General features: G+C 33.8%; 2 protein-coding genes across 4 annotated transcripts; one reads left to right on the top strand and one right to left on the bottom strand.

Moving 5' to 3' along the window:
• The first annotated feature begins 12,072 nt into the window (after positions 1–12,072).
• On the top strand, positions 12,073–13,911 carry LOC120280768 (myb-related protein Hv33-like). 2 transcript variants are annotated; one of them, XM_039287714.1, is made up of 4 exons: positions 12,073–12,238; positions 12,356–12,503; positions 12,664–12,793; positions 12,912–13,911. In XM_039287714.1, exons 2-4 carry the CDS (start codon positions 12,371–12,373, stop codon positions 13,588–13,590), a joined length of 942 nt encoding a protein of 313 aa, XP_039143648.1. In that variant the 5' UTR covers positions 12,073–12,238; positions 12,356–12,370; the 3' UTR covers positions 13,591–13,911. The 2 variants fall into 2 exon arrangements, with proteins under 2 accessions (XP_039143648.1, XP_039143647.1); XM_039287713.1 differs by having other exon boundaries at positions 12,073–12,270.
• A 761-nt stretch (positions 13,912–14,672) lies between these two features.
• Positions 14,673–16,145, bottom strand: LOC120280767 (peroxidase 72-like). 2 transcript variants are annotated; one of them, XM_039287712.1, is made up of 4 exons: positions 15,874–16,145; positions 15,615–15,740; positions 15,264–15,429; positions 14,673–15,168 (listed from the first exon to the last, which is right to left on the bottom strand). In XM_039287712.1, the coding sequence occupies exons 1-4, from the start codon at positions 16,093–16,095 to the stop codon at positions 14,756–14,758; spliced, it is 927 nt and encodes a 308-aa protein (XP_039143646.1). In that variant the 5' UTR covers positions 16,096–16,145; the 3' UTR covers positions 14,673–14,755. The 2 variants fall into 2 exon arrangements, with proteins under 2 accessions (XP_039143646.1, XP_039143645.1); XM_039287711.1 differs by having other exon boundaries at positions 15,549–15,740; positions 15,874–16,137.
• Positions 16,146–23,196: the final 7,051 nt, after the last annotated feature.

Below are 23,196 nucleotides of genomic sequence, written 5' to 3'. Positions count from 1 at the left end.
CTGGACCACCTGGATCCCTTCTTTGAATCCTACTTCCAGGATTATCTAGGATCTCTGCTCTAGAGCCATCTTCTGGAATATCTGGCTGGAACGCAACAACCGTTTTTTTAATCAAATTCAGTCTCCCATTTTTTCTACTCTTTTACAAAAGCAGACTAATTTGCTTCTTTCTTGGATTTCTGCAGACGCGGAGGCCCATCGCCAGGAACCCTCGGGATCTTTGTTCGAGAGGATTAAAAGATCCCTTAATTTGCTGAGCTCTAGATCAACCGATCCCGCTGGGGATTTCGTGCATACCTCTAGTCAGGAGTAATCCGCTCTGGTTGTTGCTGGACAGGCCTGTGTCTCCTGATGGTTGACTTCGCCGGCCCGGCTTGTTTTCGTTTCTCTCCTTGTCTTTTCTGTTTTTTTTTCTTTATCTTCAGTTCTGATTTGTTTTCCTCATTCCTGGTGAGGAAAACAGTCTTTTATTTTATCTTTTGTCTGGTACTTTAATTTTTTTTTGTACTTGTTGTTCACTGTTACCTTCTTTCTTTTCTAATAAATCTGTGGTTTATCCACTTTATTTAAAAAAAGTGGTACATAACAAAAGAGATCGGATGAACATAAACTAATATAAAAACGATAACAACAACAACAAAACATGACAAATTAAGAAAATAAGCTTCCTCAAGGGGTGGAAGAGATAACAACAATAAAGACTAACACAAAGACAGATAAAAACTCTAAAATATAATCAAACATATATATATATACTTGTATAGCTGTATATGATAAGTATATATACTTTTGCACATCTCTTGCAAAAGTATAATCAAACATAAACTTTTTTTCCTTTTTGGTTTCATATCTCTTGCAAAAAATGTAATATGTACGTGATACTCTTATTGCACTCAAATATATGTATATATATACTTATATGTCAACATTAGTGTGACCTCTAACAAAGTGTAGATTAAGGACAACATATCTCCTGGGCCTTCTCCAAGTCCAACCATACCCGCGATTAAGTTCACATGAAGATGGCCGTTGTCCTTTGGATCAAGCCCACTAATCATACACGCAAGCAAGTTGAATCAAGATGGGCATTGTACTATGGATCAAATCCACCAACCATACCGACTAGTAAGTTGAAATCCATATGGGCCTTAATCCTTTGGATCAAGCCCACTAACCACACCACAGGCTTCTGTCAATTCAAATGGGTAATCTAATATCAGTTAGTTCACATGGCCTCAAAAGGACCAAAATTGTATTTATATAATATATGTACTATTTTAATACACTATGTTTCTTTATATTAGCGTTTTCCCTATCTCATATATATATATATATATACTGTTGCATATAATATATTACTGAAATGGTTTTTTTCTTGAATGGTTGGACTTGCAATCAAACTCATGTTAACCTTGAAGCCTACCAGAGAATTAAACATTCCCACAGCTTCATAAGTGCAAGACTTGCAGATCACTTCAGCAATACAATGCACATTTTAGATTGGGAGTAGTCATCTTTTTTTTTTTTGTAGCTTGGGCATGTCTGTGTCTCCAGTAGGTAGCTTTAGCCGCTCCAGCTTCTATCTTCTCCGTGTTGTCCTTTTTTTTAAACTTTGTATACCTCACCCTTGTGAGGTTTTTAGTCTATTTACTTTCTTTTGTGTGTTTTTTTCATATTTTTTTAAGTTTTTTTTCCAATAAAATTATGATTTATTCATTTTATTTTAAAAAAATAATAACTTTCAATGACACTAAAAATTTGGCTACTTATTTATTTTGCCTCTTTTATGTAGGACTCATGCAAATATGTCATGTATATGGCCAGAGCACCTGTTATATTATATTAAAAAAAACAACATTTAAGTTTATAAAGCTCAACAATCAAAATAAATATACTTTAATTTTTAAATAATAAAATTAATATATATATATATATATATCGGAAAAGTGGACAAGATATGTTACAAACGTACATGTATAGAAATAGAGTTAATATTTCAATATGTCTATATTCTCACTCTGCATGAGCTGAGGTTGAAAACGTTTTTTTAGCAAAAACACAAACACTCTACACACAAGATTCGGTGGCAAGTGTCAACTAATAATTAACCAAATACTTATATGTATATATGTATAATTCTAAAATTAGATAAAGCACTTGATGTCTAAATACCAATTAATGTTATATATATATGTATATAAATATTAAAAAAAAAAATCAAACAATAAACAGTACAACAAATCTTTGGATACCTCAATACCATTCACAACCCCCCAAAGTGTACATCTTGATAAGAAACTCATTTAAATCAAAGAGTCCAAATCACTTCAAATCACAGATCACACACACACATATATATATACATATGACAACACTATCTAGCTAGCTAGCTCTTTACCACACAAGTTGTTCTCTACGTAGATACAAACACACACAAAATAAAAATATAAAGAATTTAAAAATTAAAAATAAAAAGAACAAGTCATCTGACTTATGATTGTAATTTATGTCGGCATGTCATTCAAGATCATTTCCTGTGATTAAAATGTACCACCCGACAATACACTGTTTAAGCACATAACGTCAAACTTTGGATTTCCCTTTTTAAGATAATCTTACTTTGTGGTCAAGATCATGAGATCCATATCAAGAAAAGCATCCATGATTTAAGACATTCTTAATTATTATTGTTATTAAACTAATAAGATGTGTGTTTTTATTCTCAAGGCACTAAGCACTTGTATTGATCAGTGTGCATGGAATGGAAATTTAAAGCTTTTAATCACAATTAGATTAGTAGTGATGTCACTATAATTAAGTATTTAATTAATTAATGAAAAATGTTATTCACTAATGCAAGCCTTAATGAAGGTGTTTAACAGTGAAATGCAACACTAATTAGCATTAACCCTTTTGAATTAATATATATGGCTCTTTCCTTCAATTTATCATACTTAATTGCATCACCACCTCTTGAAAAGAAAGTCTTATAATTAAGTCATTGTGTGTTGATTAGTGAAACTATGACATTGAGACATTTGCCACTTGCAGTTGTACCAATATATATACTTCCTTACTTAATAAAGTAATACTATGAATACTATATATATCTAATGCTAATGAAATATATATATATATAGTTCATTGAGTTTACGTTTCATCAAGTAGAACAGATTTTGTGTATATGTATCTCATTTGATTTCATATATATATATATATATATTAAAAAGGTGGATAAACCACTTGCATTAACGAAAAGAACCAAAACGAGTATAGACTCCCTTCCACTAGATGTGGAAAAAGCAAAATAAGATAAAATAAAGGAGGAACAAAGGGTCTCCTCTTAACCCAAAGAACAAACACAGACTACTCCTCACTGGCCTCCTTGATCACCTCGACCGTGGAAGCATCTTCCATCCCCTCAGTCCGAGGTCCAATAAACTCTAAGTTGCGCCTGATAGAGGGGATAGAATCCTATAACTTCACTTTCGAACCCTCAAAAGCTGTAGAGAACCAAGAAAGGATCAAATGACCAGTCTTCACCACAACAGAAAGAGGAGTCACACATTTAGCAGTAAAGATATAATCATTTCTCGTAAGCCAAATAGATCACACAAAAGCTTTAATCATCCCATCCACAGAAACACGTTTCGAAGGGCCTAAAGCCGACCTCCAACCACCCCACAAGAGGGACATAGATAGGGGAAGCGCCGATAACTGCATGAACCTACCGAGATGTTCCCACACCTCCTGAGAGAACCGACATCGAAGGAATAGATGATCAACCGATTCGACATCAGAGTGGCATAGCACACATGTGTCAGTCGGAAGCTTATTACACCGATGCCTAGCCAGATTCTCAAGGGAAAGAATCTTGTTCTTCCAAGCTAGCCAGTTGAAAATGTTGAATTTCCACGGACAGGGACCTTTCTAGAAGACGTTAGCAAGAGGGCAGCGCAACCCTCCTTCATTCAGTAGACAGTACAAAGATTTGACAGAGAAAACCCCATTAGTGGTCAGACTCCAAGCCTTTACATCCTTGTCACTCCCAATAGTCGAAGTCAGCCTAGCAAGTACCTATGCCGCCACGGGATCAATAACAAACGGTAGTCTCACAAGAAGATGTGCCAGCTCTCTAACAGTATTATTCGGTCTGGAGGAGACCAACAATTCCTCTGGCCAGAGGTTCATAGGCGCAAGCTCCTTAAACCATCTATCCTTCCAAAAAAGTGACTTCGACCCAGATTTGACCTTAACCGAAACACATCCTCCAAAAGCCAAGAGACAGTGAGAGACCCTCGACCAGAAAAAGGAGACTTTACCTTTCGGCTGCTGAAACAAATCCCAACTAGGAACCTGGTAGTTGAAACTCAAGATCTTCGCTCCTTCCCGGTTCGAGTCAGTAAGAAATTTCCATCTCCATTTCCCCAATAAAGCCAGATTGAAAGCATGCAAGTCCAAGATGCCCCAACCACCCTGCTCCTTCGATCGACAAATGTTCTTCCAAGCCACAAGTCTACAGCCGGGGTGATCTATATCAGGTCCCGACCATAAAAAGTCCCTACGAATCCGGTCTATATCTTTAATGACCCATTTAGGGAGCCGGTACAACGACATCTAGTACGTCGGGACAGCCGATAAAACGGAGTTGACCAAGGTGAGCCGACCACCGATAGAAAGATAAGAAGATTTCCAAGAAGTCAGGCGCCCTCGAACTTTGGCAATCAACCTCTCCCAATCCAATTTATGAGGACGTCTACCCGAAACTGGGATACCCAGATAAGTAACCGAGAGAAGACCCACCTCACAATTAACAGTTTTAGCCGCCCTAATGTCAGGAAAATGGTTCAGATTGGTGGAGTAAAGACAAGTTTTGGCAAAATTTGCTTTCAAGCCAGAAAGTCCTTCAAATAGCAACAGAATTAGCTTAATCACTTGAAGATCTTCCGCCACACCCACCGTCAGCACCAGCAGATCATCTGCATAGTGCAAGTTACAAATGCTGCCATACTTCCCCAACGGCACACCAAATAGTACTTGGGAGAAATAAGAAAAAAACAAGACATATACTTAATGATAATAAGAAAAAAATAAAGTTAGAGAAATTAACAATTAATAAAAACATGCATGAGAAGGAAGAAATGAGCAAGATATTGTACTTGTTCAGTTGTTTGATTTGATGATAACACAAGCATTAATATTAATCATTTTCATTAAACCCTAAATCAACATACATCAAGATATGAATATATATCTGAATATATGTTTGATGTTGAATGCTTGATGCTCTTGGGACATAGCTTACATCATTATTCTCTTGGTTCCACTTGCATCATCGTCAAACCCTTCCCTACCAAATTAAACCCTTCTGATCTCTATTGTAAAACAAGTCACCATCTAGATAAAAAAGAAGAAATAAAAACTTTTTAAAAAGAAAACAAGACATATATGCATCAACTTAAGTTTACAATCTTTCATCTGTCATGCATGGAAGACCAACTTAGTACAATATCTTTTCCTTTTTAGTGACTACAGGGACAAGAATAAGCAATGGCTCTGACCTTGTCCTTAAAAAAGGATCCATACTTGAAACAATTCAGGCTAGGATCTATAAAAAAGTGAACCTGGCCAGACATAACCCTACCAAAATAATTCAAAAATGCCAGATCTCTATGTCGACAATAATATGTATAATTATCATCAATCTCAAGGCCAACCTAACAGAATTTCATATTCATATTCATCTAAATTCATGTTCATGTATATTGTGATATTTATTGAACATTTTAAGAATTGAATTGGTCTTCTCTAAACTTAATTCTTCTTCTGTTTAATGGTCTTTTGAAAAGCAACTTAACTAGTAGTGGATTACAGTCAATGGTGTTGGTGGAAAGGAATGCATGAAAACTACATCTCTTTTTTCTCTCTCTCTTTTTAACCTTTTTCTCTCTACTTTATCTCTTGTGTGTTCAAATCCTTAACTTTAATATATCCAACCTAAACTTCTAGACTTGAGAAAAAAAAAATCATGTTGCATTTCTGACCTTGAAAAAGAAGTGAACAACTAATTAATTAAGACTAGATGCATGGCATGGCAATTCGTGAATGGTTAAATGAATCTTTACATGAACAAGGATCAAGTCAAAAATGGTGAACAACTAGCATGCAAAACTCCTCTTTCTCCACTTAAATAATTTTCAGTGATTTGATTTTGTTCAAATGACTTTTTATAATGGTAATCATATCAAAAAAAGCCAACACACACACACACAATAGTCTTTGTTTGTGAAATTTCCTAGAAACTACTCTTTATATATATATACTTGATATATTTTCTACTAATGGTTTGCATGGATACATAAATATATTTTTTTCTGAAAGAGAAAACAAAAGAAAGGGAAATGGAATTATATTTGCATGACTTGAGAAGGAGGGCAATATCATGATAGACCTCAAAGCAAGACAAGTAATTCTTACTCTACCTAATTAATAAGAAGTATATAAGCTCTAATTAAATATATAAGAAGAAAAGTGCCCTTCATTTCCTTTTCCTTATCTTACTATTTCATTTCATTCAGTGTCTGGCTTGTAAGGTGAGCCAGCATGATGCTCTTTTTCCATAGAGACATATGTCAAGCTGATCACTTGGACAAATACAAGACCTTCATAGCCAAAAATTATTATTATTTTATTTTATTTTTGGAAAAAGGACTAGTACTCCTATAAAAGTTTTAGCTAATTTTAACCATGCATGCACAAGATCAAGTGGTCCAAATCAATGCAAGCATTGACATGAAAGCTTATATTATTCCAGATATGAGAAATTTGGCACTGAGCTATACTAAGTCAAGTGGATGGGGCATGATATGTTATCAAGTCATTCTCAAGTTTTATCATTTGAGAAGTTTATCTACTGTTTGGAGATCAGCAAAGAGTGTGACTTTTCTAGAGCTCTCTGGAATTAATAGTATATATATATGGTCATTTTTATTATATATATATTTTTCATATCAATGATTTTTTTCCTCTTTATCAAGTTCTTTACTTCATTGACTATTTCAGTGGGAAAACAAATAAAAATTTCAAGAGGTTAATGGTTTCTTGGATGTTTAAGGAGCTTAGAATGGTGGCAATGAAAGTTGGCAGATATGGACTTCCTACTAGCTCTTTTTTTGTTTTCTAATTAATTTTCTTTCTTTGAATGTTCATTGAAAAATCGGTCTCGTCTTCTTTTTTTTAAATCCTTAGTGTACATGCACCACAAACCCGCACTCTCTTTAGTTTGCTCTCTCGCTCTCTTTGAAAAAAAAATTAAATAAATCATAATTTATTAAAATTAAAAATAAAATAAAAATAAGAATATATATATATATAATTATATATAAGACAAAGAAAAAACGATAACCCACGGTAAGTGAAGAAAAAAACAATAGTAACACAAAAACAAGACAAGTTATGAAAAAAGTCAAATAGCGTTAAGATTGTGTAACTTGTGAGAATAAAAATTGTGCCACCCTAGCTACATTGGAGAATTGACCATCTTCTTCCACTATAGGGTTGAGAAGCTAGCCCATAAAATTGAGGCTATGTTTGATGTTTAAGATTGAGTTCTCCAGTTTGGCTCTTTTCGAATATGAAATTGTAAGAATCTTGGTAAAAATTAAATATGTGATTGATTTTAACAATTAACAGAAAAGTAAGCGCAACATTATCACTACAACTCTCTCTCTTCTCGCTTATTATAAATAATTACAAATATCAAATACCCACACCAAATTCTTCTCTTTTAAACCAGAATTATAATAAATAAATAAATAAATAAAATCTTGGTATTCTCTTCGAATGATATTTATCATTCTCAAAATTTTTTTAATTTTTTTAATTATTTTATCAGAATGAGTAAATCATATTAATTTAAATAAATTATGAATTTCTGTACATACGCAACAACAAAAAGTAAAATTGAAAAAATAAAATAAAATCAAGAGATCATATAACTATAAAATTCAAATAAGCAAAATTTCTTTGTTTTAAATAAAAATATAATAACATTTCTCCAGCAGTATTCATGTCATAGTTACGTTAATTTTATTCCCCTTTTTAATCAGAAGTAAGATATTTCACTTGTGACGTACGTCCATATTTTTGTAAAAAAATAAACCAATTACTCCAACACTCTCTTCCCCAAGTGATTATGTAAAGTTTTATGGAAAGAAAGGGTGAAGAGATTGTAGTAGTAGTAGTAAAAAAAGAAGAAGAAGGAGATGAAGATGATGATGATGATGAAGAAGAAGAAGAAGGAAGAGTGTGTTTAGTGATATAAAAATCATTGAACAACAACCAATAATGGGTTATCACATGGACGGAACCATTCCATCCAAGACATAAGTACAAATCTCTTGGAAACATTAACAAAATAAAGTAGACTTGTTGTTCAATGGCGAACTCACACATTCACTTCTTTTATAATTAAACTCATCTTATAAATTGCATGTTCTCCAACCATCAAGCATCATATCACAAATAGACAATTTGATGTTTCCTCTGGATGATTACTCCAGTCTAATCTATTCAAACACCAGAGAAAATAAAATTTAGAAACAACAAGGGAAAAGACTTCGCTTCTTTGTGTTCTATCTATTTTTATTTTCATTGTTCTAATTGCTTTAATTTTTTAATAAAATTAAATAATATATCAAGAATAATTTTTTTTTTGAAATAAATGGGGATAAACCACAACTTTATTTAAAAAAGAAAGACAGGGAACATAAGATAAAAGCTCTCACCAGAAGTGAGGAGAATAACTAAGAACGACAGGAAAATAAAATACAAGGAGAAAAGAAGCTGGGAAGGCGGAAGACACCGTCTGGTCCCTCAGGCCTGCCCAAACCATCGAAAGGAGCAACTACTCCTGCGCAAGATCAGGGTCCGATTCTCCAGCAAGATTTGAGGTTCTAGCGCTAAAGAAATTAAGGGAACGCTTAATTTTCTGAGAAGCTTCAGTAATAGCTGGCTGCTGACAATCAGCTGCAGTTGAGAACCAAGAGAGAAGCATATTAGCAGTTTTAATAAAAATATTGTAAAGCGGTAAAGCAGTCAAATGGAAAATACGAGTGTTTCGTTCAATCCAGATATTCCACAAGATTGCACGGGAGATTAGATCCCAGAGGATTCGGTGTTGAGGGGTAAGGGATGGAATCCAAGAAGTCCAAAGTGTGGGAATTGAATGTGGAAACAGATTGAACCCAAGGACCTGTGAAAAAAACCCCAAAGACGATTGGAGAATTCACATTCAAGAAAAAGATGGTTAAGCTTTTCAGAGGCTTTGTGACATAGGACACATGTATCTGTGGAGCTTTGAATGTTGCACCCTCTCTTGAAGAGATTTGTGAGAGTGAGGATTTTATCTTCCCCAGCGAGCCAGCAAAAAAGAGTTATTTTGCTAGGGCAGCGGATTTTCCAGAATTAGGAGTAATGTGGACTGCGCATTCCACCATCATTAAGGAAATTATAAAATGATTTGACTGTGAATTTCCCACTTTTTTTCAGTGTCCAGGAGTAGATATCATCCTGACTATGAGAGCAATCAGGTATGATCTCTAACAGATGGTTTAACATGGCCGAGGAAGTAGAGTGAAAGAGAATCTCTGGGCTATTAATAAGTTGGATGAATTGTCTAATATTTATCCAAGGAGATGTACAATCAGAGAAAAGTGTTGGCCAGAGATCTTTGAGCAATTGTCCAGCGTGCCAAAGGTCAAACCAAAGGGCAACTTATTTATCCCTTGGAAAGCAAAGCTCATCGGAATGGTTCGATCTAGGCTCAGTCCTTGGAAAGCAAATTATTTATCCCTTGGAGGCCGCCTAACTCTCATTAATTCCGTGCTTTCAACTGTCCCAGTTTATTGGATGTCGGTCTTCAAACTCCCCGCCTTGGTAATCAAAGATATTGATCAAATTCGCAGAGATTTTCTTTGGAAAGGTCCTGACATGGGCTCCAAAAGAATCAGATTGGTTGCATGGAATAGAATCACCAAGCCCCGCGAAATGGGAGGTTGGGGAATTCTCAACCTTCAGGAATTTAATAAAGCTTTACTTGGGAAGTGGTGGTGGAAATTATCTTGTAAACCAGACAGTGGTTGTGCTAAAATCATTCACTCTAATTACTCAATCTGTAGCCCAAACGGAATCCTTTTCCACAACCCACCTAGAAACAAATCTTTTTTTTGGGCATGAGTGAACTTTACTTCCCTTCCGATCTTGTATAATCAAGAATATTTGCATAAATTTTTTTTTTCTTTTGTTGAAATAAACTTGGTAATTCAAATACTGGAAAATGACTAAAAATATACTAAGAATATTAAATAAAAAGAGAAAAGGGCATTTTATAATATTGTTAATTAATTGTGGTATAGTCTAGCACACACAGTCAAAAAATAATAATAATAAAATTAATATATTCAATCGGCTCTAATATTAATTAGGATATTTCATTTATTTGAATGGTAAATTTTAATAAATATATGATCAATTTATGTCATAGTTTTAATCTTGACTTTAAAGTTAGAAACTCTAAAACACTTATGAAATAAAAGGTTGCATTGTTGTATTCTATAACGATATATATGACTCAATTCATACAACCAAATATCTATTTGATACACCCATGTAAATATATATTGTTTAGAATAAACCAAATATATTATATCAACTCAATTTTTTTTAAAAAATTAATTGATAAAATAAAACATGAAACTACTATTTACATAATCATATCTATTAACATGTAAATAACACACAATCCTCTCAAGTATATGCACACAATTCTATATATCAGACATATAATTCATGCTGCAACAACTCAACTCTCAAATTATGAAGCGGAAGTATTGTTATTTATTTATTTATTAACAAAGTCTGCAAGCTACGACTATCAGAACATATATAAAATATGGAGTTAATATCTTAACTTGTTTTATACCCTTATTTTGTAAGAATTAATTTTTGAACTAATTTCTTAGGTAAAAACGTAAACACTTTATATAAAAAAACTAGTGCCACTAAACTAAAAATGTGGTTGATGCGTATATATATATTATTTTTGTAATTTTTTATTTTCCTTGATACTATGCAAGTAGTGTGGCGTTTTGCTAAAAACGCTTGTAATTAATATATATATATATATATATTGATATACCACAACTTCATTAATGTTATAATTAATAAACACGTACGTACCTTGTTGGGAAAAAAAAGAGAAAAAAAAAAATTAGGAGGGAGAGAGGGAGTGGCCCCATGATAACATAGAGTTGGGCCGGCGGCACAACGAGATACATCGCATATATGTCGCCCAACGTGGATCTTGTCACCGTCATCTCCATATCTTTCATCCCACCCAATCATTGGCCTCCCATTAATTTTCGATCAACGTACCTTCCAATCTCCAATCCCAACCATTCAATCCCCATCCAACGGCCTTGATGTTCTCGGTCCGTACTATGGTTCCTTCATTCTTGTAACCTCCGGTGCACTTACCTCTCCCTTAGCCTACCATTTGAGTGGCGTCTACGATTTCCTTCATTCTTATATATTTACTTTTTTTTTCTTTTTTTTCTTTTCCTTTTTTTTGGTAACCATGAAAACAGAGACCCATATTTAATAATGCTAATCACTAAATACTACTAGTTTTTTTTAAATAAAGAAAAAAAATACTTAAATCTAATTGATTAAGTAGAGTGATTAAGATAAGTATAATTAAAAACGTGAAGTCATAGCTAGCTAGGCAGCAAATTAAAACAAGTTATAAACAAGTAGTGTTATATATATATATATGTTCTGGTACATTGGATTTAGTTTAAGTATGTATATATATAGAGAGAGAGGAGAGTATAATTATTGAGCTAATAATGATAATAATAATAATAATGTAAAGAAGAATCTTGAGCTTCTATTCTAAGTGTCATTTCTCCAACCAACCCATAAAGCATATGTCACTCCTCCCCTCTCTATTAGTTGTTAGCACACCCCTCTTTTTCCCTTAATTTTTCTATTCACTTTTCTCCTTATATTTGTTGAAGATATCTTAGAAATCAATCCATTATATTGCAAGAACATCAAGCTTAACACTTGCTTAAATCCCACTTAATTGCCTCACCCTCTTTCACTCTCTCTCTCTCTCTGTGAATACATCTCCTCTGCTTCTCTTATTCTATCTTCAAACTCAAGCATAATAATATTTGTATCTATCTAGCAAACTCCCTTTCAGTTTCAGTCAGTAGCCATATTTTCTTTTTCTTAAAGTCCTGTTCGACTTATACATATCAGAATAACAGAACTATTGCGTAATTCTCGGCAGTTTTCGTGTTCGAGAATGGGACGGCATTCTTGCTGTGTGAAGCAGAAGCTGAGAAAAGGTCTTTGGTCACCCGAAGAAGATGAGAAGCTCTTCAACCATATTATTAGATTTGGTGTTGGCTGCTGGAGTTCTGTTCCTAAACAAGCAGGCATGCATGCATTTTTTATTTTTTATTTTTTTCTCTCTATTAAATTTTAGTTCTTTGCTTCATTAAATTGCTAGCATTACTTATATATACTCTACATAGTATAACTTAATTAATTGCCAAGTGTTTTAATTTTGAGTTTCCCAAATTTGTTTTCTTTCAGGATTGCAGAGATGTGGCAAGAGTTGTAGATTGAGGTGGATTAATTACTTGAGGCCAGACCTCAAGAGAGGAACATTCTCTCAAGAAGAAGAGGATTTGATTGTTGGTCTGCATGAAATTCTAGGCAACAGGTATAATTTCCACTGATCATATATATATATATATATATATATGATCAGTGATCAATTATATTGGTTCATATGTATTAATTGCTAAGAATGAACCTTTTGCTGTTTTGGCATTTTGTAGATGGTCTCAGATTGCAGCTCAGTTGCCAGGAAGAACAGATAATGAGATCAAGAACTTCTGGAACTCAAGTCTGAAGAAGAAGCTCAAACAGAAGGGTATAGACCCAAGCACACACAAACCATTGAATGAGATTGAAGCACAACAAACAGAGAAATCGAATTCAACTCAGACTGTGGACCATTTTCCTGCAAACAAACCAGTCTTCAATCCATTCCCTTTGTTTGAATTCCAAACAGCAGCTATAGATTCTTTGGAAACTAACATGAACCTCTACAGCCAACTCCAGCACAACTTCAGGCCTTTGGAACAGAACCATGGATTGGCGACAAACACAGATTTCTTCGATCTTATTCAGCTGCCGAATTCTGGGTTTTGTGACTATAACAATGTTTTTGATGTCTCGGAGAGTTATGGCACTGGAGAAAGTTCAAGCAACAGCAGTAACTGGAATTGCAATGCAGGTGGAATCAATACTGAGGCACTGAATTGGGCTTCTGAGAGTAAACTTGAATCATTCATTCAGATGCAAATTGGAGGACATGAACATCATCATCATCAACATCAGCAGCAGCAGCAGCAACAACAACAACAACAACAACAGCAACAGCACCGGAATTCAGAACTCTCTGACGGATGTTTCGGTGTCGGTCGCAGAGAATTCAACACGGATTATCTTTGAGTTCATGACACTCAGCTTGCTTAATTCCTTCCTCTCTTTCTCTCCACCTCAGACATAGCCTTTGTTTGTTCATTTGTGGGAATATTAGATAGAGGCGGCTGTTTTGTCTCTATTTCTCTTCTTATATGATCATTAGGATTTCTTTTGAGGTATAGAGGAAGGCATGCATGAATAATGTTTTCAATGAGGTGTGTGCTTGTGATTACTGATTACAATACATTTCTGAATCTGAGTGGGTTTGCTCAAATTGCATCATCTCTTTCTTTGTTTTCAATGTCTTGTTCTTTTGCTGAAGTGAAGTAAAAGGCTGGATGGGAATGTGTATTATAATGTCATTGTTAGCATTATTGTGATGATAGCATAACATATTAATTTATATTTATATCTTTTTGTGGTGCAGTGTCATTTGGTTAGAAAACAGTAATCTCTATCCAAAAAATATATATAAACAATATGTATGTATAAGATATATGAACTATGTATATAAAACATATGAGAGACAAACTAAGAGTTTGGAGCTTCCTCTTTATTTTGATTTTTCTTTTGTTTGCTTTTTGCATGAGCACATGCAGTGGTAGATGAGTGGTTGAGGATGTATTCATTTATTGTTTATCCAAACAAGAAATTAAATCAATCAATCTCTTGTATATATATAAATCAAACTATTAATTAAGTTCAATGTAACATATAGATATATCTTCAGCGTCAATTAATTCGTTTTGTTACCATTTCACTGTCAATCTTTTTACTTCAATATTGTAACTTGTAAGTAACTATGTTATGGTCTCACTTTACAGTATATATACATATATATATCTCCATCAACATCAAAGTACATTTGTATTTATGTATGTTAATCATGTCTTAGTGTCGGCATTGAAAAGACATGCAGTGTTTCAACGGTGCTTCTTGTGAAGACTTTGTTATGATGTATTTGAGAATATGTTAAACTACAAAGATTCCAGGCCACTTGTCACTCACTATAAACAGCCTGTCATTCCACTCCCCTTGTCAAGCCACCACAATTGATTAACCATTTCCATAAATTAAAAAAATAAAGAAATTAGAAAACATAGTGATCATTTAAGTTATTAATTATATTTATTTATTTAATTATGTGGACACAAGCAGCAGCATATGCACCATTAAGTGGACATATTAATTTTTAATTGTTAATCTTCCTGCAATGCTTCCTAATCTCTCCCTTGGTTCCAGTGAGAGGAGTAATATTCCCCATCTTCACCATTGACTTTGAGAACTGCTTGAAAAAAGAGTCAACACTCTTAGCATACTTGTTGACCAGTTCCATGGTGGCTTTACTCTTGGTGAACAAGATCTCATCAGAGCTCAGCAAGCCCTTTCCAGCCACAATGTTCTTGAAGTACTGGTTATCAAACTTGGTTGGGCTAGCCAAGTCCAGAGGAAAGAGGTTCTGGTCTCCACCTGACCTTGGGCACCTGGACTTTAGCTGGTTAGCATAGACCATGTTCAGTGTGGTGTCTGGGAACCCTTTCCCAGTTTGGTTGTACAGCCTTTGTCTGAAACTAGTGCACCTTGCTTGCCCAATGGTGTGACTACCTGCATGCATGCAAGTACATACATATACATACACACGTAAGTACGTATAACTAGGAGTATGTCATGCAAATGTATTGTTTGTATAATAAACACACCTGAAAGAGTAACAAGATCAACAAGGTTGAGGCCCTTGAGCTTGAACTTGGTGATAATGGTGGGGAGGGTGTCATTGGGTGCTGGGATGTTGTGATTGGAGCCACTAATGCTTGCACCAAGAGAGTCTCTCCTTCCTAAGGGCACCTCCCAGCTTGGTCCACCGGCCTGTTCATATATATATTAATATATATTACAAGATCAGAGAACTCATCTTCTTGTCTATATTAAATATGTATTTATATATATGTATGCATGAAGGGAATATATTCATGGAGTTTAATTACAAGAACAGTGGAATCACGTGCAGCAATGGCAAGGATATCAGCACATGAAACAGTGTTAGGGCATTCCTTTTCCAAGGCTGATTTGATCTTGTCTATGACTTCAAAACCCCTGGCAGAGTTCCTGTTAGGGTTTGATCTCTTCTCACTAATGATTGTTCCACTGCTGTCTAGTAACACTGATGCATCACAGCCCTGACAACATTAATGCATTTTACAACCATTAATTAATATTTAGATTAGTGCAATTGCAAATATATGTACATATATGCATGAGAAGTATGGGTATAATATTATATGGAAATGTTGTATGAATGCATGTATGGACCTTGACAAAGCAGTCATGGAAATGAAGCCTGAGAAGAGAAGCAGCCATCCTAGCTTCCTTGGTGACTGCTTCTGCAACGATGGATTTGATGATCTTCTTTGCTTTCGGGCATGAGTGAACGTAAAACTTTGGGTCGAGCTTTCCGATGGTCGCTGCAATGCAGACTAGAGGACTAAGAAGGAGAGTTGTAAGAACAAAAAAAAAGGTGACTGAGAGAGCCATCTATGCTTTTCTGACAGGCAGTGTGGAGATAAAGAGAAGATGAACTTTGGTGGTTATTTATAGATTGAAGATAACCATTAGGATACTATTTTGGTAGTTTTCATATGATTAATTTTGTGAGCAAGTATATATTATGATCCTTTGCTTCATGTTCATGCATGCCAATACACAAGCAATTAATTAATTAAAAAAAAAAAAAAACTATTTCTTTCGCCTTCTCTAGTTAAACCAAGGAGGGAGAGAACAGGAATACTGCTAAGCTAATTAGGTTCACTAGCTAGGTCTTGTTACTAGGATTGGACTCTAAGCACGCAAAGCATGATTGTCTTAGGCTTCACTATATCTTAGCATACAAATAGGGTTAGAGTCTAAGAAGGTAAGGTATTTGTCTTTTGATTAGATTTGGACTCTTGAGGAATAGATGGATATGGCTTATATATATAAATATATCAGAACCAATAAAATGATTAATTAGTGGTAGTAGTTTCAACTTTTTCTCTAATACACACTGTATGCTTAACAAATATTCCTAGGATGTTAACACATCATCCAAAACTTTATCAAAAGACAAGATTCCTCAGAGTTTATATATTTAGTCTAGTAGTGTTTAGGATAAAAACAAATCATTAGAATTACTTTTATTAATTCAACTTTACATGGACACCTATGTGATAAGGCAAAGAGCAAATACATTCAATAATATGATATACTAGGTAGAACAAATGAAAGATATACTTAGGAGTGCAGTTTCATGAAAAGACTGGAAAGAGGTGACCAAAAGTGGAGCAGAAGTACCTGGTTATTGACTATGAAAAAACTCATCATTCTTATCTTTGCCTGCCATTTGTTGTTTCTTTAATTTCTTTCTCTTTTGCTTTTATATATATATATATATTCAACATGCATGAAAGGATATTGATGGGTCCTGGGACAAATAATAGAGAGAAAGAATGGGCGTTGAAGTAGCCATGCATGACTAGTCCCTATCTTTGATCTTTACTTTGAAGCCAGGTTGCAGGCTTATATACATATCAATCAGTGCTCATCTTTATGCCTGCATGTTACTATTGCAATGCATGACTTCAATGTTGAGGGCCATGCCTTCTTATATTGTCTAGGCTGTGTTAATTAACTAGCTTTATGTTGCTAACTGATCAATAATGGAGGTTAATTATTTTCTTCTTTACTTCGACATCAATCTTTTGGCATATATATATGTCACTGTTCTGATTACCTGATCCCTCATGAGTATTATAATGAGAACTAACTGATATCATTTGCATTCACATCTGATTAGCTAGTGTTTGGATCGAGTGCTATGCTTTGTAGGTCTGTCTGAAAAAAAAAATCACTTTCTAAGAGTCAGCAATCAGACGGGTTACACTCTCTCTCTCTCTCTCTCACACACACACACACATAAAAGAAATAAGATGAAAAGATTAAATGGATGAGAAATTGATATTGAAGGACCAGGAGAACCATATACATTTATGTGTGTATGCATATATATATATATATATATATGCATATGTAAAGCATGCCTCACATATTAGAAGGAAGCCTAACAAATCCGAAGAAAATTAAAGGTTGGCTAAAAGGTAACTAAATTATTAGAAGAATTAGCAAGGGTAGTCTCAATAATTAATGAGATGATCTTGTTTCTTTCTTTTCTTTTTCCCCCTTCTTTCTATAAAAAATATCATCTATTTCATGCAGAGTTTTGATACTAACATACGCTTGTTTTAAACTGAGTTTTTGAGGGTAACAGCTGCTAGTGAAACTTGACATAACTTTGAGAAAGGATGAGTTTCACATTGAGTTTTTCTTAAGGTAATGTTTGGCAGCGGTGGTAAGGTAATTAAGAATACGCGATTATTCTGATGAACAACTGCCAAAGGGTGAAGAATATGAGAGAATAGAATAAATTATGTTATTTTTGGAAGAAAAGACTTTATTCTTTTAAAATAACCTATCTATATATCTCTAAAAGAGCATTAGTTTATTTCCAGTACAAAAAATAATTTTTTCTACGTTGATAATAATATTTCTAACTTAACATAAATTTTGCTATATTCGGGTTCTTATCTATAATTTCGTAAATTTTTTTTTTTTAAAAGATGGATAAACCACCTCGATTGAAATAAAAGCATGAAACACGGACACTAAGAAAAGACCAACAAAAACGCTCTCACGACCAAAAATGATACAAAAGCTGAGGCACGAACACGGACACCAATAAAAGGCCAACACAAACGCTCACACCACCAGAAGTGAAACAAGAGCTGACAAAACAGACCACCTGAGGATAAAGGTCATCCTCCTGACCACAACCCTAATTTCGTAAATTTTAATAATAATAATTTTTATCTATTTTTCATTAAAAAAACAAAAAAACAATGAAAGATGATGTTAATTTAATAATAAATCTTTTTTTTTCTAAAGTCATTTTTTTACGTTAATTATTTTATATTTTTTTAATTCAATGTAGTCTTCAATAATGATTGAGCTAAATAAATAGAACCGGGCCTTTTGTCAAGAGTAATCATTAATTCTTTTGAAGGATCATAGTTCTATAAATCATGAGAGGGATAAATTTTTTTTTTATATATAATATTCAAATTTTTTTAAGATCCCTTACAGAGCTGTATGTATTTTTTTTCAGTTACTATTTTTTTATTTAAAAAATATAATTAATTCATTTTATAAAAAAATTAATGACCTCAATTTATAACTAGTCTCATTTATTTTGTATTTTTATGTTCTTATGTTTGAGTCCACAAGGTGCATGTAACCTCATATAGGCTCTTAATATCATTAAGGGTTTAGGGAGAGTTTTTGGTTTATCGTTTGCTATTAAGGATTTAAATTTAGGATTTAGATGATAAAGCGAAATTTATTATTTTTTTTAAAAAAGAAAAAATTACATAGATGCTGATATGGATGCCAACTTAAAAATATCATTACTCATATATTTATAGGCAACTCTTATTTGAAGTTATTTTAACATAAATTCATATCTTTGACAAATAATAATAATAATAATAATAATAATTTCGTATATATACACACAGTAATATAAGCATAACATTAATTCATTTCTATGAAAAAAATTTAAGTACTAAAAAAAAAAAAATCATATCCAACTAGAGGTTGACTTGTACTTGTTTTATATATGAACAAGTACAACTTAAGTAAATAAGTAAGGTGAGGTCAAATAAGCTTTGGTTCATTCAATAAAACTTAAGTAACATTTTTATAAATTGTTTTAATTGGGTAAAGTAGGGTTAGTCGTAGATTACTGTGGTTCTACAAATCATAAACTTTTCTTTAATGTTCAAATATGTTTATCTAAAGACCACTAAGTGTTGAATGTATTTTTCTATCAATTTTTTTTGGTACTAAATCTTTTTCAATTTTAATTTATACGAGTAATTTTTTTTTAAAATAAAAAAATTAATGATCTCAATTACTCTCTTTATGGACAGACTAAAAATTGATTATTCAATCGGTGTGCTTTTATCCGGTGACATAAAATTTTGGTTGCAAACCAATACCGATATTATATATGGACTTGTCACCACCACGTGCATATGCATCTAGTTCTTTAATCCATTTGTATCAGACTGACACGTGGCTCTTGACTTCTTCTAGTAGATATGAATTTAAATCAAGCAATCTATTCGAACACTTAATCGTCCAGCTCCGAACCAGTTAATATCCAGGTTAGGGGTGCAATCAAGCTAAGTTTTGAAGTGTTTGAGCTGGGGTTAATAAAATTAGCTACAGGTTCAAGCTTGCCTCGAGCTCAATTCGAGACCAAACTTGTAAACTCGAATTTGGCTTGAGATTATAAAAATTAAGTTTGAGCTCGCTTCGAGTTTGACTTAAAGGAAATTTTTAAAAAATAATAAATCATAATAACTATTATTAATAAATTATTTTTAATATATGAATCTATTCATAATTCAGAAAAAATGCACATTTAACAAGCTTGTTTAGCAAGTTTTGTGGTTAATAGGTTCATTATTAGGCATGTTTAACATACTTGTTAATTGGCTTGTGAGATCTCATTTAGTAGGCTCACAAGCAAGTTCATTGGTAGGTTTGCGAGTCTGCTCATGAGCTTGCTTATTTATCAAGCTTCTGAGCGGGCTCGCGAGCCTTAACGAGTCAAGCAACATGTGGCTTGAGCTCGGCTTGTTTAATAATTCAAGCTCAAAAGTAAGCTTAAGCTTGGCTCGAGCTCGGCTCATTTATTTAAGCTTTCTTCGAGTTGAGCTTTGAGTAGCCTGCGAGCAGCTTGTTTCATTTACAACCTTAATTTGAGTAGAGTTCAAGCCCGAACCCAATAATTGTTAACTGGTTCGGATCCTAATCCTATACATAGCACTGCATTTCTTTCATGGTTCGTGAATTGAAAGCAAAACCCTCTCTCCTCTTTCTTTCTCACTGCGATGTGTTCGAGAAGATGAGCGAAGCTCCCCAGCAGAGTGTCGCCGCTGATTATTGGATGAAGCTTCTTCATTACAAGGAACTCGATTTGAGAGTCCGCACAAGTGTTTACCTCCTTCCGTTCTTTCTCTCTTTTTCCTCTTGCTAACTAGATCTTTGTTTGATTAGATCAGGTGCTCTTTTTCGAAGGTTTTGTTGGATGTCACGGATGGATTTGGCAGATCAAAGGTGTTCTTTGGGTATTTTTTTTTATGGTTTGCTCTGTTTGATTAGGTTTTGAGATGGTCTAGGATTTAATTTTTGTGAGCTTGTTCGGATTGATCCTTGATTTTATTTCATCGTAAATGGTGGAGACGTATAAAGTTAGTGTCTTTGTCATGGTTCTATTATTTGATTAGGTGTTAGGTAGCTCGTAATAGTTTGGAATTGAAGAACTAATTGTTTTCTGTCTGGAAGCTCGAGATTATGCTTTTCTTAGATTGGCCTTATTTTTAGAAGAGATAAGTGTGGAAAGTCGTGATATTTATGGATGGTATTGATGAACTGAGAACGTTGTAACTTATGTAATGTTATTGTAAGTTGTAAGGTTCCTCTGTAGTGTTTTGAACGAAGTGGCTTAGTAGTTGGTGACGAAAGCTTTTTGTCTAGATAGTTATGGACTGAGAAATGCAAAAGGAATAGATTGCAAATACTGTAGATGATCTGAAACCCCTGAAAAAGTGCTGAACAAATTATAGGCGAAGTTCTCTGGCCACTTGACAATGAACGTTGTAAGTATTCTGTCTGTTCCTTAAAAGTGAATTGCTTGTCAAATTTGTTTTAGCTTATGCAAAGACAAATTGTTTAAAGAGGCCAGTTTCGGAGTTTTCATGGGAGACATGTTACTTCACATTGTACCAAACATTTTATAATAAATTTTCCTGACAGTTGTGGATTTTCCTTCATAGTTAACTTATTTGACATTACCATGTTTTTTGCAATCATAAATTTGATTTACCTAGAACTACAAATATAACTACAATTATTTCACCATGCAGTCTTTTTGCTTATCTGGTTTACATGTCAACTTGAATTAGCCAAGATCAAATTTTCAAACAGTTATTTCTCATGTCCAGTGATGGTCAAGGCTAGCAGTGGCCTGAGGTATGTTGTTGGTTGTCAAAGCAAGGTTGACAGCTGCTGGGACTTGTGTTGTGCTCGATATAACTCATGCGTGCTCTTTCTCGAGAGGTACATCAAGCATTTGATCAACAACCTTCTATAATAGCATTTTAATTTCTGATTCTTGGTTTATATATTTTGAATGTTCTGATACAGGTTGTTCCGGTTGTTTATAACATGTTCCATGAAGATCCGGGCAATGTTAGATACCCTGTTGGTGGTGGTTTGTCTGGTCAGATTTGAAAACTCAAGGCATCCATTGAGCTGCCACCGATGAATCCTGAACTCAGAGTAGTAATTAAACCCGCATGTGTCTTTAATTCTACATTTTTAAAGTCTGAATTGCTTGCTTAACATTATGTGTATAATTTCTAATAGAGGTTTAACAAATATCGATCATGAATTATGTGAAACTGGAGAACTTTTTGCACTGAATTGTTTTGGTAGAATACCCTATTTAGTCCCTCTAAAATTGTCAGTCTGTCCTTTTGGTCCCTCTAATATGATTTGGGACCTCTATTATTTGAGAAATGTAAGTCCCACTCTCTAATATAATTTGTCTCTAGAAAGTCCTTATGAGGACTTATATTTTTCAAATATTATAATAGAGAGACATTCTAGGGACAAATTATATTAGATGGACCAAAAAGCCAGACTGACTATATTAGAGGGACTAAATAGTATATTTTACCTAATTGTATTGGTATGCTAGTTATTACAGTTGAGTATCATTAACTGTTATCTCTGTGGTTGCTACCATTGTTGAAAGTATATATATATATATATATGCTCTCTCTTTGTGGATCCAAGAATAGCATTATGGTGAAGCATCGATCTGGGAACTCCAAGAACAACATCATGGGGAAGTTTCACTCCGATGAGGATCTCATGTATTGACTCTTTTTTTTTGTTTTTGTTTTCTTTTCTTTCTAGTCTTTTTAATTTTCAAGGTATGTATTGAATGCCCTGAAACATACTCGAAGGTTCAAAGAAATTGGCTGAAGGAATGGACGCGAACATGGTGTTCTTACTGCAACCAAACTTTTATATATTATTGAGGTGGTTCACTGGAAACATTTTACATGTAAATTCTGCAAGCAATGGATTAGAGGCTTCTTTAAAGAAGCATTTTCTTAAGGTATGGTTATTCTTTTTTGTCATTTCCTTTTGATATATGTTTATGAATATTGCTTTGTAGATTTGCATGTGCCTAGTGATAAAGTAGATAAAGCCAGAGAACTTGGTTTTTTTTATTGCTTAAAAGGTAACAATTGCTATTTTTCAAACATTGTTTGATCTTCTTATTCTTGATTTCATTCTTTATTCAACGTAAGTAGTTGTTTTTCATGTTTCTTTGATTTTTTTTAGGCTAATAGGTGCATCTTGACTTATTTCTTGTGCTAGAAATCTCATAGTTCTTCTTCAACCTCTCCTAGTACTAAAATCATAGATATTGGGGTAAAAAGTCATAGTTTATTTTTGGTAAAA

Source organism: Dioscorea cayenensis, chromosome 17 (assembly GCF_009730915.1).
Source record: "Dioscorea cayenensis subsp. rotundata cultivar TDr96_F1 chromosome 17, TDr96_F1_v2_PseudoChromosome.rev07_lg8_w22 25.fasta, whole genome shotgun sequence".
Taxonomy (NCBI): domain Eukaryota; kingdom Viridiplantae; phylum Streptophyta; class Magnoliopsida; order Dioscoreales; family Dioscoreaceae; genus Dioscorea; species Dioscorea cayenensis.
The sequence above is the reverse complement of the archived record's forward strand: the minus strand, read 5'-3'. Positions and strand labels throughout refer to the sequence as shown.

Excerpts from the sequence above, each read along its gene's own strand:
- LOC120280768 (XM_039287714.1), top strand. The coding sequence starts at position 12,371 with ATGGGACGGCATTCTTGCTGTGTGAAGCAGAAGCTGAGAAAAGGTCTT. Across the intron at positions 12,504-12,663 it reads TTCTGTTCCTAAACAAGCAG|GATTGCAGAGATGTGGCAAG; the intron begins GCATGCATGCAT and ends GTTTTCTTTCAG. Across the intron at positions 12,794-12,911 it reads CATGAAATTCTAGGCAACAG|ATGGTCTCAGATTGCAGCTC; the intron begins GTATAATTTCCA and ends GGCATTTTGTAG.
- LOC120280767 (XM_039287711.1), bottom strand. The coding sequence starts at position 16,095 with ATGGCTCTCTCAGTCACCTTTTTTTTTGTTCTTACAACTCTCCTTCTT. Across the intron at positions 15,741-15,873 it reads TCCATGACTGCTTTGTCAAG|GGCTGTGATGCATCAGTGTT; the intron begins GTCCATACATGC and ends TAATGTTGTCAG. Across the intron at positions 15,430-15,548 it reads CACGTGATTCCACTGTTCTT|GCCGGTGGACCAAGCTGGGA; the intron begins GTAATTAAACTC and ends ATATATGAACAG.